Source organism: Balaenoptera borealis (genome assembly GCF_965194805.1).
Source record: "Balaenoptera borealis genome assembly, chromosome: 6".
Taxonomy (NCBI): Eukaryota; Metazoa; Chordata; class Mammalia; order Artiodactyla; family Balaenopteridae; genus Balaenoptera; species Balaenoptera borealis.
This window is the reverse complement of record NC_138863.1, coordinates 26,646,675-26,664,033: the sequence shown is the minus strand read 5'-3', so window position 1 is coordinate 26,664,033 and position 17,359 is coordinate 26,646,675. Positions and strand designations below refer to the sequence as shown.

The 17,359-nt window shown below is 40.5% G+C and overlaps 1 protein-coding gene across 6 annotated transcripts; it reads left to right on the top strand.

Annotated features, from left to right (window-relative positions):
* The first annotated feature begins 774 nt into the window (after window positions 1-774).
* On the top strand, window positions 775-17,007 carry RPE (ribulose-5-phosphate-3-epimerase). Of its 6 annotated transcripts, none has more exons than XM_082396392.1 (7): window positions 776-971; window positions 1,641-1,660; window positions 6,745-6,824; window positions 12,465-12,604; window positions 13,367-13,525; window positions 14,049-14,135; window positions 15,686-17,007. In XM_082396392.1, exons 1-7 carry the CDS (start codon window positions 861-863, stop codon window positions 15,806-15,808), a joined length of 720 nt encoding a protein of 239 aa, XP_082252518.1. In that variant the 5' UTR covers window positions 776-860; the 3' UTR covers window positions 15,809-17,007. The 6 variants fall into 6 exon arrangements, with proteins under 6 accessions (XP_082252516.1, XP_082252518.1, XP_082252514.1 ...); XM_082396388.1 differs by having other exon boundaries at window positions 782-971; window positions 13,367-13,501; XM_082396390.1 differs by lacking the exon at window positions 6,745-6,824 and having other exon boundaries at window positions 775-971; window positions 1,641-1,671.
* The last annotated feature ends 352 nt before the right edge of the window (window positions 17,008-17,359 follow it).

Here is a 17,359-nt window from a genome sequence, read left to right as displayed (position 1 = left end):
ACCCCTCCTCCCCCACCTTATCTGCTTACAGTTTTACTAGGGTTATTTTCTCCACCCAATGATCCTAGACACATTTGGCAAAGAAATAGCCACTCTTACCCTGTTCTGGATTTTGTCTGAACAGTAAATAAATGTATTGCAATTTGTCAATAAGCATTCCTGTGAGAGAAGGTAAGAAGGATGAGGGCCAGAAGCAGAGGAGAGTAATAATAACCACCACCATTTTATACTGAGCACCAGGCATCCGGTCCTGGGCACATACTTGGATTCACAAATCTTAAACGTTGAGCACTGTCTTAACAGATGAGAAAACTGTAGGCAGGGAGAAGTGCCTTGCCAGGTCACCCAGCTAGTATCTGGTAGAGCCAGGATTCCGCCCTAAATCAGACTCCCACCGCTCTTGAGAAGAATTCAAAGAGAAATAGGAAGAAGAGTGTTTTTTTTTTTTGTTCTTGGACAAGTACAGGGATGGAGAGGAAAGGAACGCATATGCAAACGATGGAGAAACAAAAAAGTGATAAGAGGGCAAGAGCTGAGAGGGAACTGCAGGGGAAGTAAAACTAGAAAAGATTAAGAAACTCCTCAGAGGACTGGGAGACCTGAAAGCCTTGTTTTAAAAACAAAGGTCAGAGGAAGGAGGAAGGTGCCTCACGCCCGAGACCCTGCCCCTAAGCCCTTAGAGTGGCACCCCCCTCCCGCTAGGGGAGGCGGGACTTCCCCCCTCAAGGCAGCTGCTTCCGGTGGAGTCCGGAAGACTCTACAGGGAAGAGGCGTGGCCAAAATTGTGCGGCCAATCGGGGCGCGACGCCTTCATCTTGCCGGGGATCTCGCTGGGTAACTTGCTCCAGAGAACTAGCACCATGGCGTCCGGCTGCAAGATTGGTCCGTCCATCCTCAACAGCGACCTGGCCAGTTTAGGGTCCGAGTGCCTTCGTATGCTGGACTCTGGGGCCGATTATCTGCACCTGGATGTAATGGACGGGTAACTCTCCGCGGGGCTCGGGTCTGGGTTGCCGCGCGGGGCGGGATAGGAGCACCTTTATTGAGTGCCTGTTGGGTGCACGGCGTCCCTGTACCGCGGAGCGCCTCACTCTGAACGCGGTACTGAGAAGGGGCCTGCGGTGGGAGCCCTGGAGGCCCTGCTTGGAGGGGACCTGAGTCGGCATCCTGGGCTGCGACCGCGTCCCAGACCTCAGCCATCTCCCCTCCCCCAACGTAACGTGTGGTCTTCTAGCACTTAGCACCCGGAAGCGACCTTAAATCTCTAGGACCCGTCTCATTTTCAGTAGGAGAAACTGAGGCCCAAGGGGATAGGCATGACTTGCCCAAGCTCATATAGCTAGTTAGTGGCAAAGCTGGGGAGAAAGACTTGTGTAAGGATGACGAGCTTGGCACCTGGAGTGAGAACGCCCGACTTCTGCCACTTGCTGGGTTACTTGGGACAAGCCATTTAACCTCATTGAGCTTCAGTTTCATTATGTGAAAAATGGGAGTAATAACACTACCTCTTCGGCATCTTTGGAAGATGAAATGACCTCATACACGTAGTTTACAGTGCCTGGCATATAGTAAATTCTCTGTAACTGTTAGTTGTTGTATCATTGTTCGAATTATGACTTTCCTGTCTATTTTCTCTTCAGGCACCCTGCTCTTCAGGGAGGTCAGTTTTTTGTAAGTAATTTTTAAGCACTGTAGTTACAGCCCATAATCAATATTGTTTGAAATCAGAATGATGCTAGTTTCTTAAGTTGGTTATAAAATGAGGAACAAACGTAGAGAAAACAGTTAAGACTCTCTCAACGTTACACACATTGTGACAGAGTTGCAACTTGGATCTTGGGTTTGCCAAGTGGTTCTCTGAGCCCCACTGATAACAGGCCATAAGATCAAAACAGCCATTACCTTGGCTTGGGGTAGAAAAGTAAATTTATTGGAAATAGGTAAAATCTCTGTGTACTCTCATACAAATCTGCAAATTCATGTTTTTTACGAAAGATAACCAGTCACTTCCTTGTCTTTTTAATGTCACTCCTCTTATGACAGCTTTGTCTTCTTTGTTCTGTCTGGTTAAATCTGCTGTTTCTCTTTTGTATTCCACTCAGTTACCTCAACACCGTGCCTAACTGATAATGGCAAAGAAGATTAGTAAATATTACCTCTTACAAAACCTTGATTTTTAGTTTGGTATCACATATATTTCTACTTCTGTATATTTTTTTGATACCTTCGCTTGAAAGCCCTGAACTTTCACAGGTAATATTACTGGAGTGTGTACCTCACAGATGGGTAGCTACATTTTTGTGTCTGAGACACAAAATGAGACAAAATTTTGCTTCTGAGACACTTGAGGGTCTCAGTATAGAACAGACTATGAGTATATGTGTGTCGTGTGTTTGTCACAGAGAGCAGCTTGGTTGTAAATAAGTCTTGTCCAATGTTTGAGTGAGCGAATGGAGAAAATAATTTGTTCCAGTTTACCAATCTGAGTATCAGTGACAACAACAATAGGTAATATTTACAAGCACTTAACTATTTCTGGTCTGATACTTTTTGTGAATTATTTCACACAACCCTATGAGCTTGGTGCTGTTATCGGCACCACTTTGACAGTGAGGAGTTGACAGAAAGAGAGATGAAAGTCACCTCGTAGCTAAGAAATGGCGGAGCCAGGATTGGAAGCCTGCAGCAGCTTGTTTTGTCTTAGAAACTGTCTTCTGGGGGTATTAGGCTTACAGAGAATGATTAAGATATTCTCTGTTTTCAAAGAACAACTATATTTTTTGATACTTATTTCGTATCTCTCCTGCTGCACCGTAAGCTCCCTGAAAGCAGAGACTGTTTCTTTGGCTCACCTCTGTATTCTCTGCAGGAAAAGCACCATGGTAAGCTTAATTATAATTGGTTGGATGAATGGCTTTATCATAAGGGATCTCTAAGGAATCTCTTTTTGCCCCTCCCAGCCCTATGGCAGACCCTGAGCTTATTAAGATAAAGTATTTGTTTTTTATTGACTCCTTTCCCCCTTTACCAGGAAACATCTTGGTTTGAAAAAACTAAATTCTGCATACACCATTTTAAAAACCCTTTCTCTGTTAAGCTTCACAACTTTCTGAGCTAAGAGCTATTTTTATTCCCCTTTTGCAAAGGAGGAAACCAGACTGGGGAGGTTCAGCCCCTTCCCCGTGTCCCACCGAAGAGGCAGAGCCTGGCTGAGCTGCAGTGCCTCCTAGGCCCAGCGTCTGAAAGAGGGGCTGTGCACTCCCTTTCCCAAGGCCGCCAGCCCCGATTTACCTTCCCTCCAGGTAGTGCCTCCATGCTTCTTTTCCTGGTCTCCTGAAAAATCTCCAACATTACACTGAGCTTGCATGCCCTTGTTTTCTAGTCCCCTCTCTTCCCTTGAAGCCCGCACTTCTGATTAAAACTGAACGTCTTCGTTTTGAAATTCAGGAGCAAGTTCTGGAAACACCGGTGGGTGGAGCACTAGTATGGTTGGATATTTGAAATAAAGGACAAGTGGATTTTCTGGAAAGGAAAACTGGAAAGCATGTAAATATAAGTGTGTCACGACAAGACAGTGACTGGAGATGTGTTGGTCGTAAGTGTAGGAACTGAGCAGATATTCAGTTTCTAAATTAGGGAGATTTAGAAACCAGGGAGGTTTCACGTTAGTACTAGACCTGACTGACTTCAGTACTGGACCCACAGTGTCACAAGGCCACCATCAGCCGGGCCAGGTGTTCTTCATTTTTCCCGTCTCCATCTGCCCTGTCTCACTCCTCCACGTTACCTGCCAGCCTACCCCCCACCGTAGGCATAGGTGTGATTCCTTATTCACAGGAAGTGTTGTTTGGTTACAGTCTTGCTGAATTTTATATCAACCTCGATCCTCCTCTTTGCCTTGTTGGGAGATCTGGTAAAGGTTTGCTTTGTGTGAAAATTATACATGTGATGGGGGATCAAAAATAATCGTATCCCTTATTCCGATATTCTAAGCGATTATTGCTTAATCTCGTAAGTTCTTTGGGAGAAAAGGACACTTTTGAATTGCATTTTAATTTTGGCAATCTTTACTCCAAAATGACATTATAGCTTCTGTTTCCCAGTGAAGTAAAAGTGTATTTGTTTTATTCTCATATTTTCTCAAGATGTGGTTATTGTGTTTATTTTCATGATAAACGAAGCCTAAGGTTGAGACAACAAAAATACTTCCGAGGGCACACAGAAAAAACAGTGAATGAAATCCAGATCTTTCAATCTCAGATTTGTGTAGTATTCAGTAGTCCTTGCTGCCTGCTTATGTGACTCTTACCTCCAAGTTCTAAGTAAATATAATAAGCATCTTATCCATAACCCTGGCAGTCACTGCTCTTAGGCGAATGGTAGAATGATTTCCAAAATACTAGATATCCAACCTCCAAGGACCAGGGTGCCTGAGAGTAAAAGTGTCTGTACCCATCCACCATACCCATCCCTCTCAGGTGTGTCCTGAATCCTGACCTCTCTCTCTTAAGGCTCTCCTCCTCCCTTGGACTTTCTTCTTCTGTTAGTTATTACCTGTCAGTGGAGGAGCAGACAAGCCTGGTAGTTAAGAGCCTGAACTTTGGAGCTAGATTGCCTGTGTTTAACTCCGGCCTCCAGCACCTACTGGTTGTGTGAGCTTGGGCCTCGTATTTCCTCATCCGTAAAATACAGGTAATAGTGGTACCTGTCTCACTGAATTGTTGAGAGGGTTGGTTGGTTTGTTTTGGTTTTGTTTTTTGGCTGCGCAGCACGTAGGATCTTAGTTCCCTGATCAGGGATCGAACCCGCGTCCTTTGCATTGGAAGCGCGGAGTCTTAACCACTGGATCACCTGGGAAGTCCCTGTTTTGAGGTTTTAATGAGTTAATATATTGGAATGGTTTAGAGTGGTGCTTGGCCTGTATATGTTTTAATTTTTTATTAACACTCATTCTGCCTGCCTGTCATCTTAAGCTCAAGACTTTGGACTTGGTTTATTCTCTCTTCGACCTTCCCCCTCCCCCGCATCTTATCACTTAGGAGATCCTATCACCTGCTGTCCTTGTTTCCGTTCTGTTTCTTGCCATTTAGCAGCACCTCTTGCCTCCCTTCTTCCAATTTACTGCCCAGTCTGTCTAACTACTGTATTATTTCCATCTTATTTTCCATTTGTGTCTTTCTTTTAAAATCTCAGTTGATCAGGATAAAGTCAAAACAGTGAGCCTGGCATTTAATGCACTTAATGTGACACAGTCTGCCTCCTGCCTTTTTCATACTAGCCAGGGTGGGCAATACCATCTCCCCCTTCTTTGAACTTAACTTAGTTATTTCTGCCTTTGCTTCATTTCCTTCCCCATTTTCACAAATTCTATTTGTTCTGTAAATCTCATGATCTTACCCCTTTTTAAAAAGTGCTATTCTACTTGCCTCTGGAACTATTTTACCTTAATATTGCCTACTTGTTACTGTGTAGCTTTTCTTAACAGTCCTCATACAGGGTAATGTCCACTACTTTAACAAAGAAAGCCCAGATTTCAGTGGCTTAATGTTATAAATTTTCTCATTCATGCAGTAGTTTGGTGTGAAATGTCTGTCCATGCAGAAATTGAGGGACCTAGTCCCCTTCCATCCTGTGGCTCTGCCATTCCTTAAGGGCCTCTTTACTGGCAGAAGGATAAAGTGAGAGCAGAACAGGAATACTACTCAACCTCCTGGGCTCTGCAGTGACGCACATCACTTAAACTCACGGTCCATTGGTGAGAACTAGTTACGTGGGCCACTAGATGTGAAGGGAGTTGGGAAGTGTGGTCCTTGGCTGAGCTGGCTTCCTACCAACAACTGTGCTGTAACAGTCAGCCGTGAATTCTGGTGAGTCATTAGCCATCTCTTACCAGTGAGATTGTAAACTTGTCTGGGGTGAGCCGGAACACTCACATATTTCTTTATAAAATACGATGCTCTCTGAAGCACTCAGCCTGGGACTTACATATAGGAGGTTTTGTTAAATATTGAAGTGAGCTGGTGATAGAACAAAAGGACTAACCAGAGTAGGATAATGGTTAACTACTTTGGGTCTGATATCAGGAAGCCTTCATTTGAACCCTGCCCCAACAAATTATTAACTGGATGACTTAAGGAAGTTATGTATCCTGTGCTCTTCAAATGGGGATAATAACAGCATCTACTTCATAGGGCTGTCGTGAAGATGAAATGAATTAAGGTACAATATCTGGTATGTTGTAAACTCTCAGTAAGTGGTGGTGATTAGTATACCTTAAGTGTCTTTATTGATAATCTTTAAGAAAGTTTCGATAAACTGTCATTTTGTGCCCTGTGATAGAGATGGATTAGAAGTAGCCACACGCAGCCTGTGATAGGTTGATTTGAGAGACCCGTATCAGAGTCCTGAGCTTCCTAACTAGTGTGTGACTTGGGCAAGTCATACAACTTTTGGGGTTTTGGTTTTGTCATCCTTCCATTTCTACTTGTCAGGGATTTTGAATTACAGAGTTAAATAGAGTAAATCATGTGACATTATTATGGTTTGCTGAAATATCAAGGAGATAACTGCTCTGTAAAACTGAAACTATACAGATATTTTTAGTGTTGTTTAATACTGATGATGTTATTGAAAAATAATTGCAATCACAGATAGTCTCCTCTACCCCCATCAGAATACATATTGAGAAAAATACAGAAACGGAATCGAAAACATTTTCAGAGCAAGATTTTGTTTGTCTTGTAGGCATTTTGTTCCCAACATCACCTTTGGTCACCCTGTGGTAGAAAGCCTCCGAAAGCAGCTAGGCCAGGACCCTTTCTTTGGTAAGTGGGTGTTACACCATCTGAAGCTGGATGTGTTGCTCAAGTAAAGGGAAAGTAGCTGGTTGATTTCTCACCCTCCAGTTTCATCTTGTACCCTTTTCCCTCCTCCCTGTGCTGGGATTTCATTGGCTGCCTGTAAGAAGCCAAACGCTTACCCGCTTCAGGGCCTGGGCACTTTGGCTAATCTCTTTGCCTAGAAAGCTGCCTTCTCTTGACCAGTGCTGCCTCGTCTTTCCACCTCAGAGCCTCTGTTGTTTCTTCAGAGAGCCCTGTCTTAAATTAACCTTTTCCCAGTTACATCACCTTGTTGATTTTCTTCTTAGAATTTCTTTCAATCTGAGATTTACTTTTATCAGACTCTAAACTCCTTAAGGGCAGGATTTCATCCACTTTGTTTGCTGTAGTTTTCCTAGAGCTTAGCATAGACACAGCTGTGGCTCAATGTAATTGTTAAATGAATTTATGAATTGATTGACTTATGGTCTATATTTGAAGCCAATTCATGGAAATTGGAGCTTTCCACAAGTGGGGTCTATGTATGCTCCACTCCAACATTGTAAGATAATGTGAATTAAGGATTTTTGAGATGAGTGACCTAGAAGTTACTTTTTATGGAATATAGATTCAGTCCACATATCCTTGCTGCTGCTGTTTTAAACTAAGTTAGCAATGCCTCACTTGCCAGATCTCTGGTAATAAGACATTTGGTGAGTTCTTGTAAATATGTGTTTTTATGTAACTCATTACATAAATTTAGTAAAACTTAGATTTTTTTAATTGAAATATTGTGGGCTAGTTTTTAAATTTTTTTTAATAAATTTTTTTATTTTATTTTATTTTTTTGGCTGCGTTGGGTCTCTGTTGCTGCATGGGCTTTCTCTAGTTGCAGTAAGCGGGGGCTACTCTTCGTTGCGGTGCACAAGCTTCTCATGGTGGCTTCTCTTGTTGCGGAGCACGGGCTCTAGGCATGCGGGCTTCAGTAGTTGTGACACACAGGCTCAGTAGTTGTGGCCCACGGCTCTAGAGCGCAGGCTTAGTAGTTGTGGTGCACAGGCTTAGTTGCTCCGTGGCATGTGGGATCTTCCCGGACCAGGGATCGAACCCGTGTCCCTGGTTCGATTGGCAGGCGGATTCTTAACCACTGCGCCACCAGGGAAGTCCCTGTGGGCCAGTTTTGTGAAGGTATGGTAGCCACTAGCCACGTGTAGCTATTTAAATGAGTTAAAATTAAAACTAGTTTTTCAGTGGCATTAACCACATTGCAGGTTCTCAGTAGCCACGTGTGGCTTGTGACTGCTGTACCGTCCAGTGCAGTCATGGAACGCTGCCAGCATCGCAGGAGGCTGTTAGAGCCTTTGTAGGCGCCATCCACTTCGAATGTACCTAAGGGAATGTACATTATCACCTAATTTATGTGGCATGAGGGAAACAATGTTCCACCAACATGTTCACTCTTGAAATTTCCAAATAATGGAATATAATCCTCTTGATTATCTGAACTTTTTTTTTTTAACTACATTTTGGAAAATGAATTTTCCAGGGTAAATTCATTCTTATGACTGTCAGAGTTGGATGAAATAAGTAACATTCTTTGTCCCCCCACCTTCCCTGGCTTGTACAGTGGCCACAGAATTCCCCACTGTGGCTTTGTATGGATTGAAAATATGTATGTATTTTTCCGTTTCTCTCCCTTTTAGTTCATCTCCAAGTGTTAACATCTCACTGCTGTTTGACTCCCCTCCTATCTCTATCTGTGCCTCTTCTCTTACCAACTCAACTGCCACCACCCCACACAATCTGCTTTTCCTTTCTGTTTTTAGTTTGTTATTTGCTGATAAACTTGCTAATCAGTCTTTCCAGAGGTGAATCTCAAGTAAAGATGAATGGACTTATGCTTTAGTGTTTGGGTTTTGTGACCTTTGTTTTTTATATTATATGTTTTTCTTTGTTTAATTCTTGGATACTGGTTGTTGGATAATTGATACATGATATATCCTAGGAGTTAGATCTCAAGTTGTATGTATAACTGCTAAGGCTTTTAACTCTTCAATCTCAGTATTGAGTAGAATTTACCATCTAAGAAGTAAAGTGGTAGGGAAAAGTCATTTTTGTTCTTAGCTAAATCAGTGGTCTTCAAGTATGGTCTGAGGACCTGTAGGAGTCCTTTTCAGATGGTCCATGACATCAAAACTATTTGTAGTTTGATTTGTAAATTACTTGTACTGATATTGTTTGCCATTATTTATGCTGATGGTGCAAAAGCAGTGGTGAATTAGTCTGCTGATGCCTTAGCCTGAGACAAGGCAGTGATACTGAACTATACAGGTAGTCGCGATATTCCTATTTGCCATACAGTCATAGTATCCTTTATAAGAAGTATCCTTGATGAATTGGTACAAGTGATTGATTTAGTAAATCTTGATCCTTGAGTGCATGTCTCGTTAGTATTTTGTGTGACAAAGTGGAAAGTACATATAAAGCACTTCTATTAAATCCTGGAGGATGATAGTTTCCTCGAAGAAAACCACTTGTGCCATTGTTTTAAGCTGTGAACTGAAAGTGCCAGTCATGAATACTATTTTCCCTTGAAAGGACAACTGACAGATGAACTGTGGTTATCAGACTTGGATATTTTACTGACATTTTCTTTAAAATTAACTAAGTGAGCCTGTCACTTCAAGGAAAGCGGCTTATCAGTTTTCATTGCCACCGATAAAGTTAGAGTTTGCAAGTGAAAGTTGGAATTTTAGAAAACTTATATCTGCCTCTGTGAGCGTGACAGCTTCCCAGTACTCACAGCTTTTCTGACAAGATCTGTAATATCATTAACAAATGCGGGTTTTGGATAGTATATAATGAAATGTGTCACTATTTGGAAGATCTGTGTAACTCAGTGAACCAGTAGTACTTAAAAGAGCCATTCAAAATATAGACTAATGGGTTTGAGTGTAATAAAGTACGAAAAGGTCACTGGTGGGGTTTATGGATTCCACGTTGCCACTAACCTTTCTAAAAAAAGTACCACTTGTTGAGTTTTGGGGTAGAAATAGAATATCCACACTTGAGTGAAAAGGCTGTGGATGTAGGTACTCCTCCCTTTTCTATGCACTTTTTTCCCATCATATAAAACAACAGATTGCAGGAGATTGAATGCAGAGCAGGTGTGAGAATATAGATGTCTTCTCTTAAGGCAGACATTAGCGACTCGCAAAAATGTAAAATAATGCCACTCTTACGTTAACGTGTAATGGATTTATTTTTATTATCATTATTATTTTTTAATGAATTAATAAGTAGACACTAAAAATTTTTTAGTTTGCATTTCTAATACATTAAATATTGATAAATATAAGCCACATCAACAATATTTTGGGAGGAGGGCTTCAGTAATTTTTAAGAGTGCAAAGGGAGTCTGATAATAGAACATTTGAGAACTGTATCTTAATTATAGGCAGATTAGCTGAGCCATCAATTCCCCAAATACTAGAGGATGTCCAGTGAGGGTTGCTAGTAGTGACTGCGTACTAGAGATTGAACAGGGATGACTTAGCAGTCTGGTAACTTAGGAAAGAGTAAACTTGATCTTTTAAACTAGATTGAATTTTTTTTTCTTGTTTATAATACAAAGGGGAAAAAAACACCAAATTGAGTTTATCTTTTAAAAACAAGATTTTGCCTATTAAAATATGTTCTATTTTTGTTACTTTTATTAGTTTAGAAATATAAATGTTAGTCTTGGCTTCATTAATCAGGCTGTATACTCTGTTTTCCTGACATTTTTCAAAGCCTTGTTGCATTTTATAATCTTAGTTACTGAGTTCTGGAATACTAGAATTTTTTTCTTTAATATAGCTTTGCTGTATCAGCAATGTGCTCCCTCTAACAAAACAGAAAGCTCACAACTCTCCTCACTGCCATCTGTCTGGCGCGGGAGTGTTTACTGTTTTCTTCTTCCCAGCATTATTTCTTGTTTTCACTTCTTTTAAGCTGCCCTCTCCTTCTCATGAAATGCTATTATGTTTTAAGTCAAGATCTTTAAGAAGGCCATGCTCATTTCTTCCCAAACATATACTCATATGATTCGAGCTTTAGAATGAGGACACGTGGCAGGCTTCTCAGGTTAACGTGTTCTTCCCTCTCAGTCTGTTCCTCTTCTTGCAGTTGTCGGCCTCTCAGTTGATGGCACTTCTCTTCTAGCTCCTCAGGCCAAACCCTTGGACCATCTGACTCTCCTCTAACTCTGAACTTCTTTTTTTTTTTTTAACATCTTTATTGGAGAGTAATTGCTTTACAATGTTGTGTTAGTTTCTGCTTTATAACAAAGTGAATCAGCTATATATATACATATACATATATTCCCATATCCCCTCCCTCTTGTGTCTCCCTCCCACCCTCCCTATCCCACCCCTCTAGGTGGTCACAAAGCACCAAGCTGATCTCCCTGTGCTGTGCTGCTGCTTCCCACTAGCTATCTACTTTACATTTCGTAGTGTATATATGTCCATGCCACTCTCTCACTTCGTCCCAGCTTACCCTTCCCCCTCCCCGTGTCCTCAAGTCCATTCTCTAGTAGGTTTGTGTTTGTATTCCTGTCCTGCCCCTAGGTTCTTCATGACCTTTTTTTTTTAAGATTCCATGTATATGTGTTAGCCTACGGTATTTGTTTTTCTCTTTCTGACTTACTTCACTCTGTATGACAGACTCTAGGTCCATCCACCTCACTACAAATAACTCAGTTTTGTTCCTTTTTATGGCTGAGTAATATTCCGTTGTATATATGTGCCACATCTTCTTTATCCATTCATCTGTCGATGGCCACTTTCACTCTGCACTTCTGGTCCACAGCAGCCCCTATTGTCCCTGCCTCCCGAACATACCCAGAATCCCTACCATTGCTCGCCATCCTCAATTGCTGGGTTTTTTGCCTTGGCCTTCTAAGTTGGATCCTGTCACTTGACTCAAAATCCTGTAGTGTTTGTTCTGCGTCGTTCAGAATAAAACCTAGTGGGCTGCAGAGCTCTGTGCTCTCAGCCGGTGCTTCTCTGACCTCATCTTCTCTCCCCAGTGTGCCCCCGGCCCCAACCACACTGGCCTTATTTACTACCAACCTAGTGTGTATTGTCTTCACTCCTTTTATTTGTCTCTCCCACTAAGAATGTAATCCCTGTGACAGCAGAGATTTTTGTCTGTGTTTTGCTGTACCCCTGCGGCCTAGAAAAGTTAATGGTGTGGTAAGTGCTCAATAAAATATTGGTGGGGAGAATCACTTAATTTAGCTTTCTTATTTTATAAATGAGGAAGCCAGTCCACATAGATAACATGACTTCTTTAAGTTTTTTAGAATGGGATTTCCTGGCCCTGGACCTAGGTTTCCTGATACCTAGTTATTTTCATAAACAGTGCCATAGGCTTTTTGTGGAAAAAATGGGGGTTTTTTTGGTAAATGAGTTTAACCAAAGCCTTATTTTCAGGATGAAGGGAGGTTATCTATACAGAAGTGTAACTTCTGTATATTTAACAATTATCATGATGCCAGAAGAGTTCATATCTGAAATAGCAAAAACTCCAGGCTGGCTTCAATAATATGAGCCAGCTATTTTCCTTATAGTAATACTTAGGGGATACATCTTTTCTTTCCAGACATGCACATGATGGTGTCCAGGCCGGAACAGTGGGTAAAACCAATGGCTGTAGCAGGAGCCAATCAATATACTTTTCATCTCGAGGCTACTGAGAACCCGGGGGCTTTGATCAAAGACATTCGGGAGAATGGAATGAAGGTGAGAGCTCAACAGTGATGGTAATGCGTTTTTTTTTTTTTTAATAAATTTATTTATTTATTTATTTATTTATTTATTTATTTATTTATTTTTTGCTGTGTTGGGTCTTCGTTGCTGTGCGTGGGCTTTCTCTACTTGCGGCGAGCAAGGGCTACTCTTCATTGCGGTGCGCGGGCTTCTCATTGCCGTGGCTTCTGTTGTTGCGGAACACAGGCACGCGGGCTCAGTCATTGTAGCTTGCGGACTCTAGAGTGCAGGCTCAGTAGTTGTGGCGCACGGGCTTAGTTGCTCTGCGGCATATGGGATGTCCCGGATCAGGGCTCGAACCGGTGTCCCCTGCATTGGCAGGTGGATTCTTAACCACTGCGCCACCAGGGAAGCCCGATGGTAATGTTTTATACTATTCATTCTCAGAGTTGGGAAGATTTGGTGGAAGACCTGAAATGATAGGTGGAGAAGACTGGACTTAGGCAGCTATTCGTCGGGTTTGAAGATAGAGTTTAAGTATAACTTCTTTGTCAGATAAGATTAATACATTCCACTAATGTTTTCTGAAAGTTTCTACCTTTTAGAAACATTTACTTTTGACAGCCTTGTTGACTTTTTTAAAAAAAGTAATTACAGTTTGAACAATTTATGTATTCCATTTATGTATGTATTCTATACTTTAAGAATAGACCTTTCTACTGGGCCTGATATGCAACAGTAATGTAATACGGAAATAATTATTGATGTGATATAGCAAATTTGTCTCTGTTACAGGTTGGCCTTGCTATCAAACCAGGAACTACAGTTGAGTATTTGGCACCATGGGCTAATCAGATAGATATGGCCTTGGTTATGACAGTGGAACCTGGGTTTGGAGGGCAGAAATTCATGGAAGATATGATGCCAAAGGTAAAAGAAGTATTTGGTTCTGGGGTAAGGCTTTTATTCTGTAAGTTCATTCAGTAAGCATTTATTGGACTACTTGTATGTTTAGACCTGTACTGTTCTGAAGGTGGGGAGATGAGGATGCCTGTATATCATTGGAATACAGTATGAGAAATGCCCCAAAAGATTTAGGTTTGGAGATCATAAAAGATACTACATCTTAGTCTTGAAAATTTTTTTCAAAACGGTTATCTCTGTAACCTTGAGATCTCTTGGGAGTTTTCATTGAACATTGAAGGGTTTTGTCTTTGTCTTGTTTCTGTGAAGTATATTTTCTGCAAAGCCATGACAAATTGAATGCCATTTGCCAAAGCTTGCTTTTATAAAACTTAGTTTGTTACAGTACATTAAAAGGTGGTTTTCCTCAATCATAATTTGTATTGATATAAAGTTATTGTCTGAGACTTTTGGAGTCATATTTTAGTGGCTAATATCAGCTATGTGATTTTTTATTTGGTGTTTTTCCCCTCTACCTATCCACTTAGTCACTTATTTCCTTGTGTATAACTAGGTTCACTGGTTGAGGACCCAGTTCCCGTCTTTGGACATTGAGGTTGATGGTGGAGTAGGTCCTGACACCATCCATAAATGCGCAGAGGTGAGACTGCTCCTTGACTGCAACCTAGACCAATTTCCTATCAAATGTAATGCCAGGACAGGTCTCGTCTGCCAGAGAGACTTCCTAAATAGGCTTTCTTTCTTAGAAAAGTATTTTTTTGTTTAAATGTAAAACCAGGAAAATAAAGAGCAATAAGTGAATATTCTGAAACCACATAATCATTAAATAGTAAGTCCTGGTTATCTCAGTAATGATGAAAAAATTCTTTGGAAAGGAATAAGCTGAATGCCAGCCTGTGGAATATCATTGAAAAGTTCCAGGGCCTTTGAGACAGTTTTCCAAAATAGGGAAAGAAAACATACCTGCTTGTAAAGGGGAAAAAGAATGTTATTCTGTAGAACTTAGGTGTATTAGCTACTGATTTGTCCCTTGCAAGCTACTAATCTGTCCCTCTGTAGAAGTGGGATGACTTTTTTTTTTTCCAAGTGGCTAGCTAGGCTGAGTTAGGCTCCTGAACTTCATAAAAGGATACCAGCCCTCCCTGTAGCATTGCAGGTGATTAAAGTTTATGTGACCTGCTTTTATTAAACAGCATGGTCTAATCTGCACTTTCAGTGTTTTGTATAAATGCCACACTTTCCTGCTTGATACTTATCAAAAGCTTGACTGTGATCAATATGGAGGAGGTGCTGGCCAGACGATGAGTGAGCATGTATCCTTTGACCCCTTGTGGAATTCTTTTTTACTGAACTGTGCTTTGTCATTAATGCTCTTCTTGCTTACATTAAGAGACATGTTAGGTTGTAACCCTATAAAACTAATATTTTTTCTTTTTTTATGAGGAACGTTGTTAGAGATGTAGTGTGCTGTATCATAGGGTGTCTCTAATTGGAGAAATTTTCCTTAGCTTCAGTGGTTCTCCCAATAGTCCTCCCTTTCTTTTAGCACTGAATCACATAATAGATTGGATTTCCCTCCTTGAGTCAAATCCTAGGAATCTCAGAGATAAATTTGGTTTTACTCTGATTTCTTTGCTTTCATATTGAAAAACATCTTGAAAATCTTTTTTAAGCCACCTCAAAACCATTCTGGAATGCAGTGAAGCATATATAAGAAGTTCCATTCCTTCTGGCATCAAAATGAGAAATAATTTAACGTTGCCCTGTTTTATGGGTTCTTTCACATTTTAGCAATAATTGTCCTTTTAGACTACCTACCAATTCTTACACATAATTCAGAGATGAAAAGGTTGATTTTTTTAGGAGCTGTGGGGGAATTGGTAGATAGGGGAAGACCTTAATAGATTTAAGGATTAAAGGTTTATTAGCAAAGATGCAGTGTAGTTTATTTAGAGGGGGTTACCAAAAAGTCAGTGATTTCTTAGACACATTTAAAAATAATTTCACATCCTCATTTAAGCATTTTCTTTTTTCATTGAACTAGCTGCTTAAGTATGCATCTTGAAGTGGCTTTTGTACAATTAAAGTGCTGACTGCCAGCTGCAAGGGTAGAAACTCTAGTCCAGGAATTGTTTTAGGTTTTTCTGCATCTTCCTTTGAGGCATAACCTTAAGTGTTTACTTCTTCCAGGCAGGAGCTAACATGATTGTATCTGGCAGTGCCATTATGAGGAGTGAAGACCCCAGATCTGTGATCAACCTGTTAAGAAATGTTTGCTCAGAAGCTGCTCAGAAACGTTCTCTCGATCGATGAAACCACAAGGAGTCCAGTGTTTCTGCTTATGAGATCTCCTTTTTACTGGAAAACAAGAATACTGACTACCAAATCGTACCACAGTTGAGGCAGTGCTGCTTTTCTGAGCAATTATTCATTCCAGTGACTAAAATCCATTTTGCAGAATGTTCCAAGAGGTTAGAAATTGGTGTGTATTATGTTTTCAGTGATGGAATTTAAAGATTAGTGTGGTAAAATACCATTTTTACTGGGAGACTTGATTTTTATAAAGAGTAAAAATATGGCTGTATCAAGGTTATGAACAGAAATGTGTCTTAATGCCTAAGGAAGGCATATTAGCTACTATGAAAAAAATTTTTTTTCTGAATTTCTAAAAAGAATTTTCTTTGCTTCTTGGCTTTTCTGAAAGCAAAGGAAGTTCTGTTTTTCCTGTTTCATGTCATTTTTGATTTGTGTATTTGTGTGATAACTAAGTTTGGATCTGGCTGGGATGGCTCTTCTAGCTTCAAAAACATCTATTTTTTACTTTGCACCTTATATTTGATACATAAAAAAAACAATGTATTATGAAGTCCAGGGATTTTCAGGTGGTCTGTTGTAAAACGCAAGCACAAGTTTTATCAGGGTGTTTTCTTTGTTAGCTTTGCTATAGCGGCAGGTTATTCAGTGGTTCTTCCCCCACCCCCTACCCACCCTCCACCAACCCCATTTCCCCTTTTTCTTAATCACACCCGCTATTCTTAAGGACATAAAATGTTTTCCTAGCTCTATGCTAAAAGGAAAGGAAGGCCTCCATTTGGAAGTAATATTAAGTTGAATCCTGACTCTCTTCCCCTTTCTATTTGTTTGACCTTAGCAAACCAATCCAGCCAACCTCTTTGAGCTGATTATTAACTGATTTATATATTGAATGTAATCATAACAACAGTGGGGGGTTGTGTTGAGGATTAAGAGATACTATTAATTATATACGTAAAGCTTCCACTACTATTCCTAGAATTGTAGGGTAGTAGAATTTGAGGATGCTCAGTACAAAGTAGCTGTCATTATGTAAATGTATGCTTTGTAGATTATAAAGTATGTTGATGATATAATCTCATTAAACCTACAAATCAGTCCTATGAATGGTAAGACAGGTATGTCTGTCCCCATTTAAAAAATGAAGATACTAAATAAAGCTCAACAGGCTGGTACCATGGAAAGGATCCAGTAAAGAATAGGATTTCTGGTCTGTACTCTTTTTACAGATGGAGCCCTTGGGAGGTGGATTAAGCAAAGGAAGCTTCTTTTACTTAACGTTCTCTTATTTCCAGTCTAGCTTTACCCTGTAGCAAAACCAGATGGCTGAGAATATTCTGCAACTATGGATTTTGACTCCAAGGATATATATTTTATTAATCCAAGAAAGACCAGGTAGGCTAACATATGGCAAGGTACAGAGTTAATCCGTAAACTAAATATTTATGATTGTGTCCCAAATTACACTTTGACAATAGATACATATTAGCTACTTCGTTCTTGTAAATACTCTTGCTGTGTAATACACATGGCAAGAAATAACAGGACCAG